Genomic DNA, 16141 nt, shown 5'->3' with positions numbered 1-16141 from the left:
ACACATTACTATTACTAGTCTAATGAAGCTGATAGTATAGGCAATCAAGCCGATGTTTTCGTTTATTGGACTTTTTTGATGCCTAAGCACCGATGGTGTTCAATGTGCCTAAGAACCTAACCTTTCTTTTAGGGTCCTTTTCCCTCTAGATTAATCCAACTTTATTTGTATTTTCAACCATTTGGACTCTTGAAATTCATAGGAGCTATATAGCATCTGATTCCAGAGAATTATGCAGGAACAGGCAGTATCAATTTTAATTTTCGTTAATGGGGAATATTCTATCCCACTCACTCTGACCAGTGACACCCAAAACTTCTTGATTAAGCCTCTGACTCCTAGTCTCGAAGGGAACATTATCTGTTAGTTTCTAGGTGGATTCCTTGTGGAGGATAAAGCTAAAATCAGTGTCCTTTTGCTCAAGCTCTCTATGACAACCATTAAATTTGGACCATCTTTGCACAAGATAGAGCGTAGAGTATAAGCTTATCATTAGTCATAGTCTCAAGACAGTCCACTGTTCTTAGTTATTTTGGTTCTCAAGTGCTGCATTCTGACACTCTTGAATGGAGCCTGGAGCTACAAGGAGGACGAGCCGATTTTCTTCATATGAGAGGTTGGTCGCCATCGGGTTGGCACTTCTAGCTGTGCTTTCTCCTCTCTATATTGACCGCACAACAGTAGATGATTCAGAACTGGACTTGCAAGAGCCCATCAATTTTGCTGCTTGGCTGCCCCTGCTGCTCGTGGTGTTGATCTTGGCCATCACTTTGTCGCTTTACTTGGACCGAAGCTTTACCAGGTTCGATCCTTACTGGATTTACAGAGTTGGCGGTTCTTCGAGTGGTATTATAATAACCCTCCTGGTTCTGGCGTTAGTTTTGAAGTGTAAAGCTTCTGTTTGGAACCGGGAGGCTTAACTCAACTCCTTTTGCAGTATTACGTTTTTCTGCTATGTAACTTGGGCACTGGTTTTTACAGGGCAAAGTTCATATATCTTTCTATAAATAAGAGTAGGCAGTTTCTCGTTGAATTCAAAGTGTTGGGGTTTTTGTTTCCGAACGGAGAATCAGCTGCTTCGGTCATTATAAATGTAAACCAATCCATTCACCTCTAAAAAAGACAATAGGAATTTTCTCTCTATGAACAAACCCGCACACTGAAAAAAGAGGGAAGCTTGGTAGGTCCTAAATAGAAAGGAATAGCTGAAGAAAATGAATGGCATTAATCTCGCAGTTACACTCTTACATACAATGAAAGCGAGAAACACAGAACAAACTACAAAGGCCGTGCCTGTTAATACAACAGAACGGAAAAAAAAGGCCCCGAATTAAGTGGAAACCAATCCAGATTCTCATACAACATCATCATAATCCAAAGGCAAACCCCATTGCAATCAGAGCTGTGGTGAAAAATGCCCACACACGACTGCTTCTAGACCAATCATAAGCACCACTGCACTCGTCATCCGCACCACTAAAGCATCCAGGTCTTGTTATCTTAACCACACCTCCCTCGGCAACAAAGCTGCTGTTAGTTTTGCCGCCGCTGAACAACACACACCAGAAATATGGAGAACCGCCATCGCTGCCACTCACGGCAGCTCCGACTTCAGTGTGGTTCTTATTGTAGAGAATGTCCAAGCTCTTACTGCTTTCAATCAAGATGTTTGAAAACGCTTCGGCAGCGTGGACATATTTAGTCTCACAGCCAAGTAAACGACCGGTAATTGGAGAGAGGGTTGAGACTTGGATACCACAGTTTGGAGCAAAAGCTTCAACAAACTCGGAATCAGCTGGCTTCTTGGCATCTGGACCTCCTACAGCACCGCAGTCACCTTCGTACGCTTTTATGTACTGCAAGGCAATGCAGGCCAATCCAGGGTTGTCATAGAGGGAAGATGATTTGTGTGCAGTTCTGTTAGCGTTAAGAACAGCCACTAACTCATCCGCAGGGTTATTAGTAACTTTCACTGCAATGTTCATCCACGATCAATCTCATTAATACAAGTCCTATATTTGATCCACATTACGAACACAAAAGACAATGAAGCAAAAAGAAAAACACCATTTGCACTTCATAAGTCAAAATAAGTCCAATGAAGCAAAAAAAAAAACAAAAGAACTTCACCAAAATAGTACAGAAGAAACACCATCTATAAAGAGTGCTTCATTTATTACATTGTCCCAGAGCACAAGTTTTGGCCTTCACTATTATTTTCTGTTTGAGTACCACTTCTACTAAATCTTCAAGTTTCAATCTTTTATTCTCATTGTAAATCCAGGTGCCCAATCCAAGATCCAAATTCTCAGTCCCCAAACCAAGAATGACTAGAATGACGACAAATGAGATTAAAAAATCTTAACCAAACAGATCAAGTAACTGAAGCTGATTTCTGATCTTAACCACAAAGATCTAAAGCCAAGACAAAGCTTCAATCAATAACTCATGCACTAAAAGAGTGCAAATGCAAATGTGGAAAGTGTAGCCACATTTGGAAAATGCATCAAAGACACAAATTCAAAACAAGGAAACAGAATCCCAAATTGTTTTAAGCAGATCCAATCTTCACTGCCCATTTAGATACAAGTTCCAAATCTGAAGTTTGCAGGGTCACATTGTCCTATAAACAATATGCATAAAGAAACAAACTTTGATTTGAAAGAGACTTACTTTGAGTAGCAGCAGAAACAGAGACAACAAGAAGAGAAACCAAAAGAACCCATATGGCCATTGCCATTGCTACTTTGCTTTGCTTCTGTTGCAACCTCTGAGAGAGAGAAAGAAGGCGAGGTGGGTCTTTTAGTCTCAGATGGAAGTATGAGATGACGAGTTAGCAATGTGTCGGCTTCGTTTTGGGTGCGAGAGAGCTTTACTAGAACGGACAGCTATTATTTCCTCTTTTGTTTTTTGTTTTTTGTTTTTTGTTTATTGCTTATTTCAGAAGAGAGAGACGCAGAAACAAGAAAGTAGTGGTAGTTAGAGCAAGTGCACCGGTGCTCTTTTGCCCGGGCACCACCTCAGCATTCTACCCTTTTGATTGGGCAAGCACCATTTTTTCCCTCCACCGGGCCTGTTTTGGCTGGGCATGAATTGGCTTTGTTTGACCAAGGGCAAGAAAAAGGCTTTCCCTTTGGCTTTTGGCTTGCCCGGGCTTGGGCTGCTGCCACCTCGGCCCGCATTCGAACGTGGCTGACGTCACATGGGCCAGACAGAGACAGACGCGCCAGAGAGAGCAAGTGAAGAGCACGGAGCAACAAGAGGGCTGCGTTTTTTGTCGCGTAGCGCAATTAATTGTGCAGCATGGCACGTGGCAAGTAGCCGTTGGCTGCTTTGGGAATTTGAACCCAACGGTCAAGAGATCTGGGCCGACCAATTCAACAGCAAAAATGGATCTGACGGCTAGGAATTAATATGATCTAATATGACATAACGGTAAGAAAACGGTAAGAAAAAAATATGTAAAAAATTCTAAAAATCATACAAAAAATTTCTCTATAAATACCTACAATTTTTTCTAACATCTCACACCCAAAATACTAGAGTTCATAGTTACACATTCCTCCTCTTCATATAGCTCTCATCATCCATATTTTTAATTATCCACTATGACCGAACAAAGGGGAAACACACGTCCAGTGGCCGGACAAGAGGGAGATCAAAGTGAAGATACCCAAGATAAAAGGAGATGGACGGATGAGGAAGATGTTCAATTGTGCAAGTCTTGGAAAGTTGTAAGCCAATGTCCGGCTGTGGGCACAAATCAGAAAAAAAACGAGCTATGGATGCGCGTGAAGCGACATTTTGAAGCAACTAAAATGACACCAACTTTCCAAAACATAATACAAGCCAACTATCAGTAAATATTTTTGAAAAAAGTAAATTGCATAATTATGACATTAATTATCCGTAAATATTCTTTATTATCATTAAATATATTTAAAAAAAAGTAAAATTAAAAAAACTCTATGAACAGTACATTTAAATAGTGAAACCCACGGTGAACAGTGAATTACGTGAACAGTACTGTGAACAGTGAAAAAGTGAACAGTGTTGACCGGGCAAGAAAAACAACGGGTGCAAACCCGTGTCCAGTGACAGTGAATAGTAGCTTGACTGGTCGAATTCTTGACTTCTCGACTTTGCCTTTTCTTGACTACGGGTGCACTTGCTCTTAAAGGGTCTTCTGGCTAAGCAAGGCTACATCTGGTTACAATTACTTAAATACCCTTGGTTAACTGTTCAACGCGAGGGTAAATCCAAGGGTTCTTGACTCAAAAGCACCAATATTTTAGTTGATTATCTCACTTACTTCAGCAACAGATTTTTATTCCCACTAACTCAAATTAAAGAGAAATGACAACTTTGCCCTTAACCTAATTAAGAAATTACATGATGCCATGAGAGTCTCTCATCTCTCTCCTCCCTCCAATCACTCTCTCTCTCTCTCTCTCTCTCTCTCTCTCTCTCTCTCTCTCTCTCTCTCTCTCTCTCCTGCACTCCCTCCTCGTCAGAATTGAACAGACGACGTCACCGATCTACGTGCTCGATGATGGTGGCTTATGCGGCTGCGACTTGCAAGAAAGGGAAACCTGCTCGAGAACTCGTGGTCGTCTCCGTTGCTCATCACATCCACAAATTCCCCTAAGATGAAGATCAGGCAATTTCAAAAATTCCAGTTCCCACTTCCCAGGCAGAAGTACATCCCCGTCTCCAAGACTGAGCTGCTAGACGGCGCCGTTTCTCCCAGTCAGATTTTAGTTCTTGCAAATAGGTGTTTGAAGTTAAGGTGTCTGTGATTTGTTCTCGTCTCGGAAGAGATGCCAAACTCCAGCATTCTCTCAAATTAATGGGTATTTGAAGACAACTTCAGTGAATTGGGTGTTGGATAATCGAAATTTGTTTCAAGATGTTTTGAGTCTACATGAATTTGAATTCCATTGGTTGCTGACATGCATAGAAACTATCCTTGCAGAGTTTATCTCTTTATTATGAATTCCAGTATGATGCAATTACTAATGGGAAAATCGTCAGTACAGTACCTGACCTTTTCCCCATTCTAAACTTCAATACCTCATGTTCAGAAAATATCAGAACGGTACCTGAGGTTTTGACCCCGGCCGAAGATTGGTATCTGGTGCCGTTAGCTCCGTTACAAAAACTGACGGCTGGCATATTTTGATCATTAAATGACCAATTTACCCTTTAGTTTTTGTTTTCTTAATTTTTTTCATATAATAAAAAAAATTCTATTATTTTTGAAAAATTATTTAAATTTTTGGTTTGTCAAATTTTATTATTCGAGCCCGTAGGATTAAACTAGATGTCGTTTCGAGATTGTAGAACTTTCGGAGGATTTTTTCGTACACCCGAGCTATTTTTAATAATTTTTGGAAGTTGGTAATATCCCAAAAATATAATTAAAAATAGAAATTAGAGACGGTTTAATCTGGAGCGTCCATTTTAATCACCATTTGATCTCAGCCGTTAGATTTGAGTATATATAAGTTGAACCAGCTTGAGGAGCACCAGATTACAGCCCAGACCGACCTCCGTCTCGACCGTTTTGTAACGACGGGCTCAGACCGATGGTATCTCCACTTTCCGGCCAGCACCCGACGTCAGACAGGCGTCGTTCGACTCCTCTCGGCATCGCCAACCGGAGCTCGGTCGTCCCTGCTCCGAACGACCGGCGACGGAGGCAGGAAGAAGCCCGAAAACTTCTCGGGTTCGCCGGCGGGTTTTCCTATTCCGGCCTGGTCATAGCGTCTCACTGGTGTCAGAAGCTTCCTTTCGACCTCGCCGACCTATCCATAGTGTTGGTTTGTCCAGATGATAAGACATGAGAGAGAATCGAAGGGGAGAATAATTTTGGGATTTCCGGCAAGTTTCCAAGCTTCTCGCCGACCAATCTGTTTTAGTTTGCTTGCAATTATTGTCTTTTGAAGATTATGCTTTCTGGGTTTTGATTGTTTCAGTGTATAATGGCTAGATTTGGGTACTGTGATTTGTTGGGCCACTGTGTTCTTGAATCAGAATATGCTTTGGATTTTGATTTTTGTGTGAAATAAACAGATAGGAGAGATAGCTGATACAGATTCATTGATTGAGGGAAGAGAAATAGAGGAAACTGATAGCGGACTGGTTAGTCCAAGGACTCCAAACTTGAATAGACCAGAGGGGACGAGAGCGAGAGAGAGTTCTGGGTTTGAATGGGGACGAGAGAGAGGAACAGTAGGGAGAGAGGAAAAAAATGTTTAGATAAAAGAATAATGGATTAAGACATGAAAAGACGAAAATATCCTTCAGCTGTCAATTTCCATAACGAAGCTAACGGCTCCATTTACCAATCTTCGGTCGGAGTCAAAATCTTAGATACCGTTTTGATTTTTTCTGAACGTCAGGTACTGAAGTTTATAATGAGAAAAAAGTCAGGCACTATACTGTACGGACGATTTTCCCATTACTAATAGGGAAAATCGTCCAAACAGTGTCTGAACTTTTCCAGACTATTAATTTTCATACCTATACTTTAAAAAACCTCGAAATGGTACCTGAAGTTTTGGCCCCGACCCAATTTCCGTACCTAACAACAGTAAAATCGTTAACAGAGTTAACTTTTGAAGGGTATTTTTGTCCTTTCACTATTCATCTTCTTCCTGGTTCGTGTTCTTCCTCTCCGACCTCAAATCCTCCTCATCTTTCTACCACCACAACCCGAATCGAAACCCCTCTTCTTCTTCTTACTAAGCTCCTTACTGAACTCCTCATTCCGTGAAAATACAATGACTCTCTTTCTCTCTCTCATCTTTTCTTTGTTCTCTGTTCTCTCTGCCATATCTCTCGTCTTCATTCAACGTTCATCAACAACTCCTCCCAATTGGAAACAACAATTGGAAACAACGAAAATCAATTTGGCTCTATATCTTTATGATATGACACAAGACAACGATAAATTGGAAACAAAAATCAAACAATTTTAAACCCAATTTCCTTCTCTTTTGCTCTATTCCCAGAAAATCTGCACAATTTCCTGCATTTTGGGTTTATGCAAGAAGATTATAGTAAAGGCTAAAGCTACCCAATTTCTTTACCACTACTACTGCACAAAAAGAGATAAGATCAGATTGGTAAAGGACTGTAATGGAGTGGACTGGGAGTGAGATTAAGAAAGAGAGGCCTAATATCAAATGGGTTTCTTCTCCGAGCACCAACAGTGAGCCTAAGAAGCTCAGGAAGAAATTGGAATGGTGGGTATCTTTGGATGAAGAGGTGGACTTTCTCAGCGACGTCATTTGCATCGAAGTCGGAGCGGACCTCGAGGTGGAAGAGGCGGGAGAGGAAGAAAAAGCAGCCGAGATGATTGAGGAGCTTGCGGATTTGGTTGGTGCGGACGGAGATCAACTGCTTGTTGCCGCCATGCTGGCCGTCCTCTTACTCAAAGATGATGCCGGGGACGCGGCCGGCCTTCTGCTCTTTCGCGGAGATGCTTTTGCCGGAGACTAAGCGCGGGACGGCAAGGATGGTCTGGTCGTATTTCGGGTCAGGTCTGGGGAAGGACTCCGGGTTGGAATCGTCGTCGACGAGAGCGGCTGCGGCAGATTGGGTGTAGTGGCGGAGCTGGAGGGGTGCGGAGAGGGCGGAGGCGCAACGCCACTGGAGGAGGAACATTTTGGATTTGGGGTCGGCGAGTAGGTCACTGGGAGTGGGAGATAAATGTCAAATGGGGTTTAAGAGGGTAAAACCCTTTTTTCTATATGAAAAATGAAAATTGCAGATGTTAATAACGTAGTATAGGAAGAAAGATGAGGAGGATTTGACGTTGGAGAGGAAGAACACGAACCAGGAAGAAGATGAATAGTGAAAGGACAAAAATATCCTTCAAAAGTTAACTCTGTTAACGATTTTACTGTTGCTAGGTACGAAAATTGGGTCGGGGGCCAAAACTTCAGGTACCATTTCGAGGTTTTTTAAAGTATAGGTATGAAAATTAATAGTCTGGAAAAGTTCAGACACTGTTTGGACGATTTTCCCTTACTAATATACGAAAGGTGAACTCCACTGTTACTATTGTTCATCAAGGGGTGGATAAGACTTTTTCGTCCTTGCTTTTTGGTTAAATTTCAGGAGTAATCGGTGTTTCAGATGATGTTCTCTGGGCATATGCGTCTTTCGACAGTGGTTGACGTTTCTGCCCTTGCTTTGCTATTATAATTTCAGTTTTGTTGTGGTGTCCGACACGATGTCCGCTGGGTGTATCCGTCTTTAGGTATGGGAAAATGTCGTGGGATTTAGAAAAGTAGAGGAGCAGGGAGAGCCATTAGTTCTGTTTGGGTTTGCGTTGGAAAATTACCGAGCGATCGAAGGTTTGCAGATTTTCTTTTGCTGAATTCGTTTTTCTGGCTTCATTAAGATGCTTGGAAATTTTTTTTCACTTTCTGGTTAGACTGATCTTTTTGTTTTATGTGATACAAGGGATTGTGGTGTTTTGATAGAAAGAGAAGTAAGAGTGTTTGGTTTCGATAGTCTTCAATCTGTTGTGTTGGTGGGTTTCGGGAGAGTAAGGATTGCAGGTATGGAACTTTTCCCTTGCTATGGTTTTTGTTAGTTGTCGTTTTCGTTGATTGGGTGTTTTCGGTGTTGTTGGTTTTGGATTAATATGGGTTTTTATGTTTTGGGGGTTTTCTTTGTCTTTGGATTTGGAATCTGGGTAATTGATTGAGACGGTTTTAGGTTGTAGTTTTATTGTTACATGGTGGTTCTCTTGATTTCATGGATTTGTTTTGTGAGTTTTGGTTGGTATTAATTTTTGATCAAATTTTGCAGCAATTTGTAGTTTATGTAAAGGGATGAGTTTAGGCGGTCTACTTAGGCGGCTAATTAATTACATATTAATGTATATAGAGCTCGATCAATGAAGGGAAAATTAAGATACGGATAGGAAATGAGAAATCTAGGCAGGGGAGACTACAGAGAAAAGTTTCTGTTTCTTGGTTTCTGCATTTCGGGTGAGTTTCTTTACCTCTTCTTCCTTTTCCTGCGTGTTCCTTTTGCTGCAATTGTGGCCATGTATAGTTGTTTTAGAGTAAAGGGGTATCTCATTAGGTTAATTGGGTTAATGGGCTAATTGAGTAGGTACGTTATGGTCAGCTCTTTTGGTAAAATAGCAATATGAAAATCAGGAAAGCAACGAAAGAGAAAATGAAGCGCAAGTAATCAAAGTGTTAGAATTGTTGAAGATAGAATAGAGGCTAAATACTACTTTGTTACTTAATTTGAAGTTAATGAATGTATAGCTGACAAGGATATTAATGCTTAAATCCATAGCCCAAAAGAATATAACTTATGTTAACCATTTTTTGACCCAACTTTAGCAACAAGTTTAGTTAGGTTAACCATTTTTTAATGAACTCCACCTGATCAAATATCATTCCCCTTGGTTAAGCCAATCATCTTGAACATTATACTGTAATCAAAGGTTCTTTTTCCACAAACAATATTCTGTATAAGAAGTAACAAATCCCGTGGCATAGCGCGGGCGACTTTTCAACAGCATATGTAGTTCTTTTAGATATGAAAAATGTGCAGTGGAAACTGGGTATATATAGTTCTTTTACCTTGACAAATATAGCCTATGTTGTTTTCAACAGCTTTAGTTTAATTTGGTTTTCAATGGCTTTAGTTTCCTTGGTAAATATAGCATATGAAAGATGCATATGTTCGTTTTTCCTTGATTGAGTTTTTTGTTTCTAAATTTTGTGTATTTTGTATTAAGATGTAAATGAAAGTAATTTGGGTTTAAGTTTGGGTTAGAATGGAGACGAGACTGATGGTGGTTTGCTATCAAACTGATTAAGCTAGAAATGGGTGCTTAGATATAGGGAGCTTGGGTATTTAGTTCAAACATTCACTTTCATGATGAAGACTATGGTGCAACTATCAATTTTCCATTAATATGCTTATACTTTGATGTGAATGCTTTAGACCGAAGCTGAAGGAGCATCAAATACTATGTGGATCATCCTGAAGAGATCAACAAGCATCCAAAAACAAAGGTAGAAAGACCTGGTGATGTTTTATCCTATTTCAAACTTAGAATGTTGTATAAGATTAGGAACTTAATCACTCATTAAAACTACAACAAAATTTTGCATGCTTTGCAAATGTTTCTAGGACCAGTTCCAGAAAGCACTTACAGCTTGGCCAATCACATTACACCATTTCCTAAACAACAGAACTCCCAGGTATAATTTCTTTGATTCCACCAATTTATGTAACTTTGTCAATTACAAGTTTCTGAATTCTCATTCAGAATATCCGTTGATATCTTTCCAGTGTATTTGGTTCTCCTGATTGTAAAAGACCAATCAAGAACTCAGCTCCTCTTCAGCTTTAAAAGGTATCAAGTGTGAATAATTTAGTAATTGCATTATTATTGCTTCTGAACTTTGAGTTCATGCTTCTTCTGGTTTTACTGCTTTCGCTGCAAGTTTGTTTCTTTCTATTATCACTTTGCTTATGATTTGCCAAATGATGATTCATCACACTTCTTATATCACATTGGTAATGTCAAAATGACAAAAGTGATTTCGTTAGCTGCAAGTCTTTACTGACTTCTAACCAAATGGGTTCATTTAATGATATTAAGGTCATGCAATTGATTCATGGTGTAAATCTTTATTTCAGATCAACGAGCAGGTACCACTAATCAGCAAGGCGCAAAAAACGTCAACAAACATCAAGCAAAGACGCATGTCTCTTTGGATAGTACTCAAGTATCATACAACACCTATACCTTATATGTCAATTCATTTAAAAAGAAAACAATTGATGCATTTATACTACCCGCTGCAAACCATGGGCTTTGTAAATTGTAATTGCTCATATCTTTCTACAACTGCAACAAATGAAATCATCAAATATACATTGCAGGAACTGCATCAATATTCAGTCATTATTGTCTTTCATTTATTGCTTTATTAGACGATACATGCCAAACTTCATTTGAAGTTACTAATTCCAATAAAAAATTCGTGTAAATAGCATACGACAGTAACTCCCGCAGCAAAGCGCGGGGCATAATTTCTAGTTATAACTATACTAAAACGCTAATCAGATGAGGACAAAGGAAATGAATAGTGGAATGACGCTTATGCCCCTGCCTCTTCCTACTTTTTCCTGTTTTGCTATTCATATCTCTCTCGGCCATCGTCCAAAGATCTGCCTCTACTCACCCAATGGAGCCTCGCCGGAAAAAAATTTCTTATCTTCCATCAAAATCAAACTCCTCCTCCTCAAAATTTTCTGGTGAATATGTCTGGTAGTGGTAAGAGAGGTTGATTTGGTCAAGTGAGTTTTCTAATTTCTGGAATTTTGTTTAGTGGGTAATTAAAGAGATTGAAAATTTAGGTTGAGAGTATGAATGAGAGGATTGAAGAGGAGATTAGTTGAGGTTGGTTGGGTTTGCTTGCTGTGAGTTTCGGAATGCAAATGGTGTTTGGAAGAACGATTTTGATGGTTGGTGCAGAGTAAATTTTCTAAAAATTTCATGTAGACCATTCATTTTCCAATTATTTCTTATAGGCCCAGGCCTCCAATGTGGACAAGTTTCTCAAAGACACCACATCATGTAGTGTTTTTAGACTTGATTTGATGGCATTCAAAGCAGTGGTACCTGGAGAATTTTGTAACTGAAATTCTTGCTTCTTTGTTGTTCATAATTCACTCTAGGAATATAAAATAAATTGACAAATAAGCTGCAACAGCTAACAGCCTAGGTCTATAATTTGCTTGCTTGAGCAACTTAAACAAATCAAGTTGATTGTTGACAAAGGCTTTTGAGTAAATTTCCCACTTGCTCCATAAAAAAACCTCAGTTGGAGTGATGTAATAAATAATGAATGAAAGCACTAGATTAGTGTTATAATTACCAAGCAACGTTTTGGTTTGTCTTTGGTTAAAATTTGTTTTGTATCTAATATTTATAAATGTCTATTAAACTGAATCATATCAATGATAAACCCGCAGCATCGCGCGGGCTTTATACCTAGTTATGACATATTGTGTGGCTGTGACTTTTGTTGGCTGGTAGGGTCACACAAGAAAGTGTAGTTTACAACTTTGCAACCTTGTTGCTAGATCTTCCTAGTGGAAAACATATTCTTCCCAGCCATGTGATTTCAATGATATTTGTCTTTTTTGAAAGGTGTTAAGTTGAATGAGAACTAATGCGATGATTTGGAGTAGCTTTGCAATGATATTTGTCTTTATTTGAAAGAAGTTACTTTTTTTTTTGATAAAATGGGGGCAGAAGGCTCAGAAAGAAAGAAAAAAAAAGAGTTCTATTTGAGGGCAATAAACGTCTATTAGGGGGCAATAAATGTTTTGAATTGATGTAATCTCCTCGTTTTTTTCCTTAATCAAAATTTTATTTGTTTAATTTTAGGAAGATTAGTTCTCATTCCAGCGACCAAAATGTCTATTGGGGGTGCAATAAAGGTCTATTGGGGGGCAATAAAGGTTTATTGGCGGGGGCAATAAACCTCTCTAACCCCATATGAGATCTCCGACAACCACTTTGGGGACTTCCGGTGAGATTTCATAAACCTCTATTGCCCCCCAATAAAGGTCTATTAGGGGAAATAAAGGTTTATTGGGGAGCAATAGAGGTTATTTGGAGCAGTAAGCATTTCCAGCGACCTATGAGATCTCCGATGACTTCTTTAGGGACCTCCGGCGAGGTTTTCAGAGAAGTCCAGTGGATGGCGGATGGTGACCGAAATCCGACAATCGGTGGCCGGAATCTGACTGTCGGTGACAGGACTCCGGTGAAGTCTCCTATGAGTTCTCTCTCTTCCTTTTTTCTCTCTCTCTCTATATAACAAAGAGGTGAGGGTAAAATAGTCTAAAAAATAATTAGAAAAAAAAAATTTAATTGGGTATTAGGGAATACTTTATTAGAGTCTTTATGGGTAAGTGATAATTAAAAAAACTTAATGTTGCAAGTGGGAAAAAAATTCCTAAAATTAGGGTAAATGGACAAAAACTCTTTAAAAAAATAAATAAACTAAAGGAGGAGCATAACACAATTGACATAATTAATAGTGGAAAAACATCTAAAATTATAGTATACCCTCATTAATAAAGTTGTATTGAATTTCCTGCACGAAATATTTCAATTGGATGCGTTAACGTACATCACGCAAGTGCATAATTAGGAAATTAATTGATAGACAAATCAAGGTCCAGTAGCTCAAGCAATATTATCTGGCATATCCTGTTGTCTGTTGATCGGTGCAGCAATCTCCGACGTCGATCGATAACGTTCGATCACCTTAGATTCCTAAATCTCGGGGATGCCGTTTTGGAATTCAGATACGTCGAGTTGGGTATCATTGAAATCCATTATGAAATTGTTCCACCAAAGGTCATCCCTCAGATATTCATCATCACCAGTACCCTTATAGTTAGTTGCTTCAGCTGCAACTCCAATTCCAACGTCAGCATCATGATGCTGACGATGATGATCTTCGTCCTCATCAGTGGCAGCGGAAACAACGGCAGAGGATGACAAGTCCTCCTTGATCTCCTCATCTTTAGACACTTCTAAGTGATTTTCTTGTTGTAGCTTCCTCTTTAAGGTGGAATTCCAGTAGTTTTTGATTTCATTGTCAGTTCGCCCTGGTATCCTTCCGGCTATCAATGACCATCTACACCAAGTTTATAGTGAACCGAAAGTTAAGAAAGAATTACGTACGTATTAATTGATTACCTCGCATACAATTAGTCAAGTAGGGTTTTCACGAAAAGAGTCAAAAACTATACTGAATTTTTCTGAGAATTGATATCGACAAAGTTGTGTTCAGTGTTTTTCCATAGCAATTCCCTTCTCAAGTTCAGTTCAAGCTAGATTCATTCATTTTCGATCCAATTTCATCACACCTACACGGCTACACCGCCAAAACCACAAGTACCTCAACAGTTTGCCCAAAAAAGAGGTTTATTTATTTATTTATTTTATACCCCAGTGAAGTAAATAAGGGATTACCTGTTTCCCAAGAGTTTGTGGAGCCTGATGATGAGCTCTTCTTCATCTTCTGTAATGTTGCCTTTGATAATATCAGGCCTCAGATAGTTCAACCATCTGAGTCTCACACTCTTCCCACATCTCTTCAGACCTGCCCACAAACACATGCACTTATCATAAACGAAACAAGAGGTTTGTCATGCATGGAAATTATAATGAATTGCAGCGAGTCAAAGTAAGCAAATATATATATAGTGCTATACATGAATGAAAACAAGAAATTTGCCTGTTTCCCTGGATAGTTTGCCCCATTTTCCGACACCGTGTTTTTTGACGTAGGCTTTGACAATCTGGTCTTCACTTGCAGCCCAGGCTCCTTTCTTCAGTCCATCATTCTTATCATAGTAAGTACTGCTTCTCCCCATCTCTCTCCCCTGTGTGTAGCGGCTCGATCTATAATATACTCGAGCTTCACAATATTACTAGCTATATATATCCATCTGTCGGTCTCTCAGAGTTGTGTTATCTAATTGGAGGTAAGGAGGTGAAGTTTATCTGGAACCCGAATTCATCCATGGTCATATCAAGCAGATAATTCGTGGAGAAAATATCAAATGTCAAGTACAGTATTAATTTTTTGTTTCTACTTCTTGAGTGCGTACAAGCCTACAAGGTAAAAAAAGTTAAAATACACAGTAAGGAAATCTTTATGGAACCATACAGCTAAGTTGACCGGGACATGGACTCCAAAATAAATGGAGTAGTAACATCATTTTCACATCAGAGTTGGCTATTGAAATTTTTTTTTGGCAAGAAGTTGGCTATTCAATTTATAGGTCCACATTTGAATAAAAACAAACAAACTTCTAGGTCACCTAAAAAATTATAGGCTCAGAAAAGTAAAGAACATAGTACGGTACTGCTCATCAATAACGTGCATATCCTTATAATTCTAAAATTGTGAACTTTTGCCCAATAAAATAACGAACCTTCAAGCAAACCCTGAACAAATCTTCTGTCATTAGCTTGCTTCTCCATGACGAGCTAGTTTCTGAGGCCTAGCTAGCTTAAGAAGAAAAGCATAATGCTCCCACACAAAAAACAGAACACACAAGAGTAAAATCCTGAAGCAAAACCCTCAGTGTACCTCGTTAAAATGTTGCTTACATTAATGTAAATGCACTTTTCTTGAATAAAAGACTAAGATGAATTAACCACTTATCAAAGTCTGCCTCTCAAAACGGCACATATCATCGATCTAGTTGAATTTTCAGTACTCGAATTTAAAATATAGATTTGAATTACAACTCTAAAGATGCTTGAGCAAAAGAAGAAAACAAATGTAGATAGTCATAAATCAAAAAGTACAATAATCTATCCGCATCCAAACAAAGAAGAGTAAAAAAACTCAGTTATTTTTGTTCCTCTAAGAAGTTCATAGTTGTTCACTGTTAAAAAGAAACGGTTGGCGTGGAGGACCAAATGATTTATGTCCAGATTTGAAGATGTCCCGAGCCACAGCTGCGTTGGGGCCAGTAACGTTGGAAACCAATCAAACCATGTAAAACGTGCTGTTTGGAGCATGTGGCCGTGAAGACGCCCCTGAGAGTCCAACCACCTTGGTCTAACAACCTAAAAAAGTAGGAGGCAGCCGCATCAGGAGGAATAATTAGCACTGACCGTTTGGTGACTTTGGGCTTCTGAAATTTACTCTTATTTACCCCGGGCAGAACTCAGAAGCAATGGCATAGAAGCCTAGCTAGAAGGTCCTTAAAATATAAACATCTATGAGCCTAAAACTGAAAACATCAGAAAATTATTGTTTGTCTCAAGCTGCACCAAGTAGAAGTCTTCCTTAAATTACATTGAACAAGTAATTATAATTCTACAATAAATCCTCACACATTGGAAGTATTACCAACCAGCTCAATCTAATTGCTTATAACATATTCATTCTTCATTATATAAGTTCATTGTTACTCTAATTTTCGTAAAGAAAATTAATTTCCGCTGAAGGATAATTTTGGTATCTCATGTCCCATCTATTGGTACTTGGTTGTAAGCCCAAGAGCCCATGACATGGGGTCAAGGCCTCTCTTAGATTGTTTTGAGTAA

General features: G+C 39.1%; 3 protein-coding genes and 1 long non-coding RNA gene across 7 annotated transcripts; 2 read left to right on the top strand and 2 right to left on the bottom strand.

Moving 5' to 3' along the window:
- The first annotated feature begins 89 nt into the window (after window positions 1-89).
- On the top strand, window positions 90-1033 carry LOC133739122 (uncharacterized). Its single transcript, XM_062166845.1, has one exon. The coding sequence runs from the start codon at window positions 567-569 to the stop codon at window positions 918-920; it is 354 nt and encodes a 117-aa protein (XP_062022829.1). The 5' UTR covers window positions 90-566; the 3' UTR covers window positions 921-1033.
- A 169-nt stretch (window positions 1034-1202) lies between these two features.
- LOC133739121 (uncharacterized) lies at window positions 1203-2919 on the bottom strand. Its single transcript, XM_062166844.1, has 2 exons — window positions 2674-2919; window positions 1203-1972 (listed from the first exon to the last, which is right to left on the bottom strand). Exons 1-2 carry the CDS (start codon window positions 2738-2740, stop codon window positions 1368-1370), a joined length of 672 nt encoding a protein of 223 aa, XP_062022828.1. The 5' UTR covers window positions 2741-2919; the 3' UTR covers window positions 1203-1367.
- A 5195-nt stretch (window positions 2920-8114) lies between these two features.
- Window positions 8115-10954, top strand: LOC133738691 (uncharacterized). 3 transcript variants are annotated; one of them, XR_009860235.1, is made up of 8 exons: window positions 8115-8284; window positions 8325-8366; window positions 8476-8573; window positions 8905-9008; window positions 9985-10055; window positions 10174-10244; window positions 10336-10399; window positions 10687-10954. It is a non-coding gene; the product is annotated as an uncharacterized LOC133738691 (long non-coding RNA). The 3 variants fall into 3 exon arrangements; XR_009860236.1 differs by having other exon boundaries at window positions 8827-9008; XR_009860234.1 differs by lacking the exon at window positions 8905-9008.
- Window positions 10955-13289: 2335 nt separating this feature from the next.
- LOC133740137 (transcription factor MYB1-like) lies at window positions 13290-15155 on the bottom strand. Of its 2 annotated transcripts, XM_062168056.1 has the most exons (4): window positions 15016-15155; window positions 14313-14692; window positions 14048-14177; window positions 13290-13709 (listed from the first exon to the last, which is right to left on the bottom strand). In XM_062168056.1, the coding sequence occupies exons 2-4, from the start codon at window positions 14449-14451 to the stop codon at window positions 13343-13345; spliced, it is 636 nt and encodes a 211-aa protein (XP_062024040.1). In that variant the 5' UTR covers window positions 14452-14692; window positions 15016-15155; the 3' UTR covers window positions 13290-13342. The 2 variants fall into 2 exon arrangements, with proteins under 2 accessions (XP_062024040.1, XP_062024041.1); XM_062168057.1 differs by lacking the exon at window positions 15016-15155 and having other exon boundaries at window positions 14290-14473.
- Window positions 15156-16141: the final 986 nt, after the last annotated feature.

This window comes from Rosa rugosa, chromosome 3 (genome assembly GCF_958449725.1).
Source record: "Rosa rugosa chromosome 3, drRosRugo1.1, whole genome shotgun sequence".
NCBI classification, from domain to species: Eukaryota; Viridiplantae; Streptophyta; class Magnoliopsida; order Rosales; family Rosaceae; genus Rosa; species Rosa rugosa.
Note: the sequence above shows the minus strand (reverse complement) of the source record. Positions and strands in the feature narration are given on the sequence as shown.